Source organism: Zosterops lateralis (genome assembly GCF_965231275.1).
Source record: "Zosterops lateralis genome assembly, chromosome: 3".
In the NCBI taxonomy this organism is placed as follows: Eukaryota; Metazoa; Chordata; class Aves; order Passeriformes; family Zosteropidae; genus Zosterops; species Zosterops lateralis.
In genome coordinates, this window is record NC_139764.1 from 77,144,320 (window position 1) to 77,155,530 (window position 11,211).

Consider the following 11,211-nt stretch of genomic DNA (forward strand, 5'->3'; position numbering starts at 1 on the left):
GATTCTGCTATCTGTGTTCCTGCTGCCTCCTTGGCCTTGTGTTAGAATGGAACAGAGCTGGAAGGGACCTAGAGTGATCATCTTGTCCAACTGCCTGACCACTTCAGGTTTGACCAAAAATTTAAGCATATTGTTAAGCACATTGTCCAAATGCCTCTTAAACACTGAGAGCTCTGGGGCATTGACCATCTCTTTAGGAAGCCTGTTCCAGTGTTTGACCACCCTCTCAGTGTGATACTAAAGTCCCAATGACCATTCCCATGCATCCTATCACTGAGTTCCAGGGAGAAGAGATCAGCACTTCTCTCTTTATGTCCCTTCCTCAGGAAGTTGTGGAGAGCAATGGGGCCACCCTTCAGCCTCCTCCTCTCCAAACTAGACAAGCCCAAGGTCCTGAGCCACTCTTTATAGGACATTGCTTCCAGCCCTTGCACCCCCTTTGTTGCCCTCCTCTGGCCACATTCAAGGACCTTCACATGCTTTTTAACTTGTGGGGCCCAGAACTGCACACAGCACTCAGGTGAGGCTGCACCAGTGCTGAATGCAGTGGATTCACCACCTCTTTTGACCAGCTGGTGCTGCTGTGCTTGATGCACCCCAGGATGGGGATTGCCCTCTGGGCTGCCAGGGCTCAGTGCTCACTCACACAGAGCCTGCTGTGGGCCAGCATCCCCAGATCCCTTTGCAGGGCTGCTCTCCAGCCACTCTTCTCCCAGTCTATACTTGAGCCCACTGTTACTCTGTCCTGGGTCCAGAATCCAGCATTTGGACATGTTAAATTTCATCGCTTTATTCATAGTCCAGTGTCCCAGTCTGTCTAAATCCCTTTGCAAGGGGCCTTTTGTCCTTCAAGAGAGCCCACAGCACCTCCCAGTTTGTATCAGAAAACTTCGTAATGGCGCATTCAACTCCTGCATCCTGATCATTGGTAAATACATTGAGCAGGTCTAGTCCTGGAGCTGAACCCCAAGGAACAGCACTGGTGACTGTCACCACATGAAGCCTCATTCAGTAGAACTGTTTGAACCCTGGGATCCACCCAGCACAGTGTAAACACCCAGCACACTCATGCCACAGCTGGACAACTTGTCCAAAAGGATGCTGTGAGGGACACTATCAAAAGCCTTACTAAAAGTCCAGAAAAACTATATTCACTGCATTCTCTTCATCTACTAGGCCGATGACCTCATGATTTAAGGGTGCCCAGTTAAATAGGCCTTTTCCTTTGTAAACCCATCCTGACTATGTCTGAACTGTATTTGTCTTTAGGTGCCTTTCAAAAACACACAGTTCTCAATGTTTTTTAGAATATTAAAATAATCTGATGCTATTTCAGGAAGAGGAGGATAAAGATAATTCAGAGATGGAGGAACAGATCCCTGAGGCTGAGGAAAGAATGGAGCATGAAACGCAAGGGCAGACTGGGCAAGAAAATCTGCAGAGTGACAGTGCTGTTGAGCTGGCTGGAGAAGCTTCAGAAAAAGACCAGTCTAAAGAGGTAAATTATGTGGAAGTTTCTGAGTTAAAAATGTGAAATTTGTGAATATGTTCTCAAGTTGAAATCAGGGAACTGCTGCCATAGTTTTCAAGAACTGTGTATAAGACCTTTGTTATGCCAGTTATAAATTTACTGAAAATAAACACTTTAAAGACCATATAGATACCCTGCATTTTCATTACTATAAAGGTAAGTTTAGGGTAATTGTAGAAGTGGCTTGTCTGCTCTCCATAAGAATGATACTTGCGTTTATGAATCATTGGTCCTTCAGAACAGAATGTCGCAAATCCTTGCAGTTTTAGCATCTGGAGTTTGTTTACAGTAGTTTCTATTTTCAGTTACCCTTGAAATTTATTTTTTTCTTTCAGGAAAGTGGAACTGGAGCTTCAAGTGCAAATCAGTCAGAAGGCCATGAATCCACACGCATGGCCCGGATGGCTTCTCAGAAGCAAAGCAGAAAAAATACACAGGTTCATTTCTTCTTTTAAATTTTTGTTTAAATGTCTTAATATTAACCAGTAAATAGGCAGGACTCAGTTTCTCCTTCTTAGAACACTGTCCTCATTAGTGGTGGGTTACACCTCTCTTGAAGTTCATGGTGTTAATTTGTTCCTTTTCAGAGTTTCAAGAGGAAACCTGGCCAGGCAGACAATGAGCGCTCGATGGGAGATCACAATGAACGCGTCCACAAGCGATTGAGAACCATGGAGTCCAGCAGTGAAGCAAAGCAGGATACAACTCAGCCTAAACAAAACGTGGAGGAGGCTGATGCATTTGAACATATTAAACAAGGCTCTGAACACTATGATGCACAGACATATGGTACAGTGGTATTTCTGGATGTGAAGAGTTGTTATTGCAGAATCAAACCTTGAAACACTCATATTTGCTGTAGTTTTTCCCTGTTTGCTTTTTAAAGGTGTGTTTAATGATCCTTGTTTTGGTTAAAGGTGCAGCACCATTTCACTACAATAACTGCTACTCTTTGGCAGTCAGACTCAAACTAACAATAACACTTTTGAAAATACTGATTTGACTTAGCAAAATGGATTTTATCTTAATACTTTACAATCTATTCTCTTCAAATCTTACTTCAGTAATCAAGGCAATAGCTTACTGACATGACACAGCACAGCAGAGTGAAAGATAAAACAGGGGTTTGAGCCTCAGATTTTTTCTAAGTTCACTAAAACTGGTATGTGGCGGCCTCAGAATGCAAAGATTTTTAAACTTGACTACTTCTCCTTCCACTTGACTCTTGACAAGTATTGTTGTCTTTGTGCAGATGTAGCTAGCCAGGAGCAAGAGAAACCTATTATGCCTCCTGAAGAAAAGGAAGAAGGAGACTGTGAAGATGCAGCAATGGAAACACAAATGCAGGACGAGGATCTCATAGCAGTAGACACTGAAGAGCTGAAGCCAGAAAAAACGAAGTCTACTGCTACTAAACCTTCCGGTACATGAAATTAAAAAGCCTTCTAAATACATGGTGATATGGATCTTTAGATCTATATGTAGGTATTTGGATTTGCATGAAGTGGATATGTTTCATAAGGCTAAATGCCTGCTCTAAATTGATTCCTCTGCATCAGTAGTCTTACTTCTGCCTAGTAACCAGCATTAGCCTTTGCTAAATTGATTGACTGTTAGTGGGGTTTGCTGCTTTCTTTCAAGTTAATGGTCTCTAATCTGTATCCACCACTTTGAAGAAATAAAAAGCAAAAACTTCCCTGCTGTTCAACACAGTGCCAATCCACTTAATTAATTGGCATTTAACAATGCATTCCAGTGTCACCACCATCAGCACCACGTAACTCAATTGTTTTATGTATAACTAACTTCTGGGAGGAAGAAAAAAAAAAAAAAAAAAAAACAAGCCAGAAGTAGAGGAGCTGATCTGAACAACATCTGGTGCGGTAGCACCAAACTCACTGCCTTCTTTCATAAGTGGGAACAAAACTGAGCAGCTAACAGAAGTAGTTGATGGAGAAGATAGGTCTGACTTGTCAACCACGGAGCCCCTCCACACAAAATAAAAGTATCTCTTGTCATTTGCAACAGAAATTGTAATTTTGATGAATCTAAGTAAATGACACCATAGCTTGGAATTTGAACAGTTTTCTTCTTGAATAACACAAAGCATGGCTGGAGAGGGAAGACGAGTTTTACAAGCCCACATTCTTGCTTCCCACTCCCTTGAGCTTTAATCACTTAAATCTCTTGCTAGACTCTTTATTTATGGCACAGGTGTGCATGTAATCAGTCTGCTTGTTTTTCCACATGATTCTCTAACTTGGTGCTCTGAAAAACTACAGTCTTCGAAACATCTACAATGTCACACTTTTTCTCCTTTAGAATAATTCTTAAGAAATGAGTTGTTAAATAGCATAGTACAGTAGAAACAGTAATAAAACAAACTCTCTAGTCCATTCCTTTATTTGTAAATTGATTTTTGATTTATAGAAAACTAGTCTGTTAAAAAATTAGAGTGTAAAAGATAAGCAAAGATTGCCATTTTTAATTATGATTTTCTGACTGTTCTTAAATGACTTTGTACCTCCTATCATTCTGTCATAGAGGCTATGAGAGTCAATAAATATACTTCACCAGTGGAATTGTCAGGCGTTAAACATCTGTTAACTATTACTTTGTTTGGCCAGACGGTTACAAGACAGAAAAACCATTTGCATTAGGAAATGAAATGCATGGTTATTTGTTCCAGTGAGTTGCAAGATGTATTCATCCCATTCCTAGAATTAAATGTCTTAAAATTTGCCACTTGTTTTAAAAGAAAATGTCAGCTGCACTACAAAGTGTATGAGATGCTCTGTAACAGAATCAAGATACAATATTGCTTCTTGTATTTTGTGTGATCCATTAAGTCAGTAATTAGTTTTGTGGTTGCAGGACCAGGTGACGAGGAGCCAGAGGTCCAGACTTTTGACTCAGAGGATGTCAGTGACTCTGCACCAGAAAAACTACTAAAGGTGACTGAAGAGAAGCCAGAGAGAAGCAAGGACTCGACCATACACACAGCCCACCAGTTTCTGATGGACATTTCCCAGGTAGGATACACAATCTCTCTTCTTTCAGCTACAGCAGGAGAAACATGGTTTCCCTGGCCTGTGTTAATGAAATTCTCTGAATGCAAAAGACTAGAATTACTTTTTTTCAGCCAACTCAGTACCTTACTACTATCTAATAGCAGAATGAAAAGTAATACACATACAATGTTGTACATGCAGCTGAAAGATGCCTTTAAAATGACTAGTTCTACCCATCCTTGGGTAGTCCATGGACCTTTCTCACATAATGTTTTTATAAGCTTTCGTTTTTCTATCTGTAAAAAACTGTCTTGCTTAGATCAATCTGCAGATAAAATGCTTGGGTAAAGTGGAAAGCAATAGGAAAGGGGCTTGTGACCTGAAAATAACAAAAAGGTTACATACAAAGTGATGAGAGAACTTGGCATCACTGACTTTAAAACATAATTGTGGACAAAGAATCCACCTTTCTTAATTCATTGAAGTATGTTACTTCTTTATAAAAGCTGATTGCAGGTATTGTAGAACCTTTTTGAGCTTTTAATGAATGTCTTACTTTTTAAAAAACACCACAGCCTAGAAAAATCCATGTAACACTTGTGATTTTCCAGTGCAAACTTCTGGGAAAAAGCACATTTTATCATAAAGACCTATGGCATAGAAGCAGTTGGTGGTGGATAACCAGTTGCTAAAGTAAAAACATTTTTAGTGTCTGGTTTTTTGGTGGGGTTTTTTTTTTGTTGTTTTTGGGGTTTTTTGGGGGGTTTTTTTGGGTTTTTTTGGGGTTTTTTTGGAAGGATTGACCTTTCATTCTTACAGTATAGTGTCCTAAGTACACACTTGGAGGGTGCTATTTTACTCTTTCTATGGATAAAACAGAAAGACTTGTGTGCCAGCCACACTGGGCATTTTCTATCTTAATGCCAAGTGTTGCAGCTTTTTGGAAAAAGGCTGCTGAATGCAAATGTTCTCCTGTTGTCAAGAGTTATTGTGGCTTTGGGCTTTGTGGATTTTTTCCAACTGGCACACAAAATGTGAAACAGGAGAGGGAGCTCTTGCAACATCATTTAAAGGGGAAAGGAAAGAGGCTGCCAGGGGGTAAAAGTGCAGCTTCTCATCTTCCAGCAAAAGAAGAAGGAGAGAAATCTCCTCCGTGTGTGTTCTTTCTCCCTTCCTTAAACGTGCAGTAGGTGACCAGTGGCACAGCTGCTGCTTCTTGAGTAATAAGAAGTTACTGTGACTATTGAGTTGGGAGTCATGGGCTTATTGTCCTTAGTCTGTAAGCCTGCAGGTTATGCGAACCATGTATTGCTGTTTAGCCAAACTGGGAGTTTTTAAGTCAAGGACTGTCTTAAGAGGCTGTCACTGAAAGTAAAAGAAGTATCATAAAGCTTGGGTGTCCTTTAACAGAATGGCTTATCAAATAATGTCAAATAATGTTTGGTGCCAGGTAAGGAAGATAATGTCATTCAGTCTTCAAGCAGTTTGAACGTAAAAAAATATAATTAAGTGAAGTATACTATGTTTTCAAAGATACTAGTTAGGTATAGTGTTCAATAGTTTGGTCTTCATTATACTGTCAATAAATCTGGTGATCATTTCACTGATTTATCTTAAAATTCTGTATTTTATTATATTCAGAGTCAGTATCATAGATGTTCCTAGCTTTGTTTCTATATTGATTATATCACATATGGAGATATTTGTCGAGAGGTATTTATCCTTCACATACGTGAAAACTATTAAAAAACATGGAGATTTAGAATCTTCATTTAGGTATTCAGGTATTTTTTTGTTTATAAGAATGAGAACAATGCATTTATTTTTTTTAATAGTTTGCTATACTTTGGGGATCACTATATGCGTAAACTCGTTTTTATGTCTCATAAAACTCCTAGCACATCATTAGAGATCCTGAAGAGCTAAGGAAGGAACTTGAAAGGCAATTGGAAGCTTGGCAGACACAACAGCCTGGAACTCCAGAAGAGGTTTGTGACCTAATTTGAATATAAAACTATCATAAGAATCCTTCATTGCATTATTTCATCTTCTTTTACTGCTAAAACATTGAGGAATCCAAGCAGGCTGGAATCTAAATAATCAAAATCACATGATATAGATACTATTTTTGTTGTTACATTTAATTTACTTTGAAAAAGATACTACCTTATTCTTGAAGCAGGATGCTGTTTCGGATCTTGTTTTGAATATGAATGCAGATTGCCATACAGGGCGCCCTCAGTTTTAGCTGGTTATTGCCTTCCCCTTAGTGCATTGAGGTTTAGTTTCTTTCTTCAGACATGCTCCCCATCTTGTTTTGTTTTTTCATAATTCACTTTAATTTCTTTGTTTGATGTAGGAGAAGGAAGCAGCACAGCTGTGGCAGAAGTATTTAGTACTGACAGCTCCTCTATCACAGCAGCTTTGTGAACAGCTGCGACTCATACTGGAACCCACTCAGGCCGCCAAGTTGAAGTAAGTTGGGTCTTTCTGAGGCTTCTGATTTCTTTAAACTCATGGGTTTGGGGCACTTTAACCTCTGTAAAACTGCAGATTTATGTCATTCCGGCATTACAGTAATTTTTCCTATTTGTAAATGGCTTCAATTTCCTTGTATGGCAACATTAGGTTATTTTATGAAATGCAAGCATGATATAGTAGTAGGCACTCATCCTGAGGATATTGGCTCCTAATTTTTTTTTCTCCTGTGCAACAGGCGATCAATCAACTTCACCATTTGACGTTAAGGCAAAGATTATGTTAAATGTCAAAATATTTTATTTTGTTTATAATATTAAATGATTTTTTTTTAAAGAGACCTGTTTCAAATTGGTGGAATGTAAATTCAAGGTCTGCTTTGCTTTTTAGGTACCTAGATATAAACTTCTTTTAAAAACTGAATATCCATCTTACATTAAAAATGTGGGGGAATTTTTAAATATAACTATATATCAGTATTAAAAGTACTAATATTGGATTTGTTGTATTTTAAAAATTTATTTGGTGTATATGCTGCATAGGCCATGGATTTCCAGAATGAGAGATTTGCTGATAACCCCTGTCACTATGGGTTTTTTTCTCAACTTTCAGAGGAGACTACAGAACTGGGAAGAGACTGAACATGCGCAAAGTGATCCCGTACATTGCCAGTCAGTTCCGAAAAGACAAGATCTGGCTGCGAAGGACCAAGCCCAGTAAACGACAGTACCAGATTTGCCTGGCTATTGATGATTCCTCTAGTATGATTGACAATCACTCTAAACAGGTAAAATAAAACCTTGGAAGAAGCATGGAGAAACCATCTGTCATTGATGTGTATGGCAGTTGCTGACTTGTGTCATGCAGGGCTGGTGGCTGCTGGAAAATCTGACTGATAATTCCAAAGCACCTCTTTTTCCAGTCCACTTGCTTGAACTCTTGTAATTTCATGCCTAAAAGATTTATTAACAAAAGATCAGTGAAAACTAGCTGAAAGAATGAGCTGTTAAGTTTGTTAGAGGTGTACATATCCACTGTAAAATTACTTTTTGTGGTCTGCAAAATGCTGAAACTTCCCTATCTGGCAGTTCATTGGAACACTAAATATCCATTCATCATACCCCACTTGTAGGGTTTTTATTAATTAAAGTTGTGTGTTTCCATCTGAACAGTTACTTATTTATTTCATTAGCCTACCTAAAGTGGTCTCTAAATCAATCAGCTGAAGCCCTCAAGCAGAACTAATGTATCTTTATTGCACTGACTGTTTTTTTAAGACAAGCAAAAAGATAGGCAGTCTCTTCAATTATCTTTCTAGATGATAAAAAATAATTTCAGTAACATTCTTTATATTTAATTCTGGGCTTTGAGTATTGATATGCTATTTTTGATGCAACTTTTTTCTTTAATAGCTTGCATATGAATCCCTGGCAGTTATTGGAAATGCTCTGACTCTTCTAGAAGTCGGACAAATTGCTGTATGTAGGTGAGTTTATTTGAAATCTTAACTCTTCTTCAGTACTTTGGGGCAGACTGTAAATGCCAGTTTCATGCTGTAATTTTCTTGTCTTTTCTGAAGCTTTGGAGAGACTGTTCAGCTGCTGCATCCATTCCACGAGCAGTTCAGTGACCAGTCAGGGACACGGATATTGCGTCTTTGCAAGTTTCAGCAGAAGAAAACAAAAATAGCCCAGGTACACCAGAATGCCTCTAGGGCAACAGGCTTGCCAGTCTTTTCCAGATAAGATATCAGCAGCTTCATGGTTTCATGATCACTTTGTAACACTTACTAGTTTTTTGTATTTAAGAGTCTGATAGCAGGTTAGAAAGAAATAAAATGGTCATAATTTTGTAACAGGAAGAGTGTTTTTTCACTTTCAGTTCTGCTGTATACCACTTTAATGCGGTATTGGGTCTTAAAAAGTATTTTGGGTGCTGTTGATGTTGTTAATTTTATAATGGGGAGTATGAGACCAGATACTTCTGTTTCAAGTTGAAGCCAAAGAAGTTCAACCTAGAAATAGGATGTAAATTTTCAATTATGTCATTAATCTCATTAGCAGTGTACTGTGTTGATGGCTTTGCTAGCATTGGGGAAAAAAGTTCTGTTTGAAGGCTCTCTGAAGAGTCTTAAGTTCAAAAGTACTTAATAAATTTAAAACAGGAGTTAATACAGGAAAATGCCAAGAACTGTATCTCTATTAGGTGGTCAGACTGTCTTAGCATTTAAAATAGAGAAAGGTGTTCTCTAGAATAATGTTCTCATTTTTATCATTTTTAGGATGAGATAACTTGATTTTCTTCTTTATTTCCTCTGCAGTTTCTAGAATCATCAGCAAATATGTTTGCTGCAGCACAGCAGTTGTCTCAAAATATTAATCCGGGTGAGTTCTTTTGTGTTACTGTGCTTGTTGCCATGGCAGCAGAATGCTCACTACAATCCCAGAGTAGGATCCTGCCAGGAAGACTCTTAGGACTGAAACATCACTTGCTTTAGGGCTTTGGGTTTTGCTTTGTCAAAAGCAATGTTTGGTTGAAATTCAGCTCAAAATCCAAGTGCTACCTACTTCATATTTGTCAATAATTCACTAAAATTTTGTGTAAGACTTTTTAAAAAGGCATGTCTTACCTGTCTCTCTTTACCTCCTGCTTGGAGACTGTGTTAAGTCCTAGACAGTGCCAGTTTGGAGCATTGTCCAGCTTCCTAAGGACCCTGACTCTAGATACTTCTACTCCTGCTTGAGAGCTTGAGTTCTCTAGGTATCCAGAAACACACTGCTCTGAGGATGGAATTTGCCTCCTACCTGCCTTTCACTGTCCCACAACTTTAGGTCACGAGCTGCTTGAATTTCCAAGAAAAGCTGGAAGACTGCTTGCCTTGTGTCTGCCCCATAATTAGTCTAAAAGATTGTGATCATTAAAAGCTTGTCATGGTGGTACCTGTATTTTTTGTAAGTTCCTGTTGTTGAAGTACTCCAAGAACTGGGCAGTCTGGGATTTATAATCCACAGCTGCTTTGCCACAGGGTGCCAGCATGTCATGATATTCTGAGGAGCAGCAGCATCCAGTTCTGTTAAACTAGGCAGGGATGCAGCAGGCATCCTTAGGACTAGGGAGCTGGCAATAAGGAAAGGCTGGAGGATCTGCCACTTCTTTCTGTAAAAAGGCAAAGCCCTGTCACATTTGGGGCCCATCTGCAGAAGTGTCTTCTGCATCCCTCTGTAACAATTAGGGCTTGTATCCCTGACTGTAATTACTGTGATTTTACATGTAATTAAAGGATGACAGATACTCAACTTAGAATGTACTTCTAGAGGGATGTATCTGACTCCAGGGGCAACTTGGGTAGTGTAACATGTCTCCAGAAATGGTTGGTGCTGAGGAACCAGCATGGGTGCTATGTCTGATGCTTCAGTCAGTTTACTTTAGACTATTTGGACTGCCTTGACTGTGCCTCCGAGCCTATCTTCTGATTTAGTTTCTTCCAAAAATAACCCATTTTGGACAGTTCAGGATTGTTCTCTGATGGAAGCCAAGCCTGTTAAAGTGGGGACAGCAGAGAAAAGCCTGCAGAGGGACCCATAGTTACCTGTTTCTAGAGGAACTGATTTGAGCTCTATTTCATTGCAGCAGCTGGTGCTTTACTGATCTAGTGGCTGGACTCTCGTAATTCAGCCAGTATTTAACCCCTGGGCATGAAAGACAAGGCCATGACCAAGTCTGTTTGGTATTTTCCATGACTTTCATCCTTGATTATAGTACTGATGGATTGTGGGGGTTGTCTGTGTGTTGTGTGACACCCTCTTCCCTCCATTATTTTTAGTGGTGTCACACATTACTTTGTTTGTTGACCCACTAGTAACTGCAGCTTAATGTTAAGTCACAGAATTCCATTTGATTAAGAGTTAATTTCCTTAGGAATATTTCTTTTTCCATTATACCCCAGGGCAAACAGCAAAATAGGGGGGGTTGCCTTTTAAATGGATTGTTCTGAACTTTCTGGAATTTTAAAATGTTCTTTGTGCTCAGAAACAGCGCAGCTGCTTTTGATTGTATCTGATGGAAGAGGCCTTTTCTTGGAAGGCAAGGAACGGGTGACAGCAGCAGTTCAAGCAGCTCGGAATGCCAATATCTTTGTTATTTTCGTAGTGCTGGACAACCCTAATTCCCGGGTAAGTGAACAAGGGAGAA

The 11,211-nt window shown here is 39.3% G+C and overlaps 1 protein-coding gene across 1 annotated transcript in view; it reads left to right on the top strand.

The window, feature by feature from the left end:
- Positions 1 to 11,211, top strand: part of MDN1 (midasin AAA ATPase 1) — a gene marked incomplete at its 5' end in the record, with an annotated part of 92,758 nt that overhangs the window by 79,154 nt on the left and 2,393 nt on the right. Inside the window, 12 exons of the mRNA XM_083857497.1 lie at positions 1,337 to 1,498; positions 1,867 to 1,968; positions 2,119 to 2,320; positions 2,784 to 2,954; positions 4,406 to 4,563; positions 6,441 to 6,530; positions 6,902 to 7,017; positions 7,633 to 7,807; positions 8,433 to 8,506; positions 8,600 to 8,714; positions 9,341 to 9,404; positions 11,050 to 11,192. Coding sequence (XP_083713623.1) covers positions 1,337 to 1,498; positions 1,867 to 1,968; positions 2,119 to 2,320; positions 2,784 to 2,954; positions 4,406 to 4,563; positions 6,441 to 6,530; positions 6,902 to 7,017; positions 7,633 to 7,807; positions 8,433 to 8,506; positions 8,600 to 8,714; positions 9,341 to 9,404; positions 11,050 to 11,192 — 1,572 coding nt within the window. The remainder of the gene's footprint in view (positions 1 to 1,336; positions 1,499 to 1,866; positions 1,969 to 2,118; positions 2,321 to 2,783; positions 2,955 to 4,405; positions 4,564 to 6,440; positions 6,531 to 6,901; positions 7,018 to 7,632; positions 7,808 to 8,432; positions 8,507 to 8,599; positions 8,715 to 9,340; positions 9,405 to 11,049; positions 11,193 to 11,211) is intronic.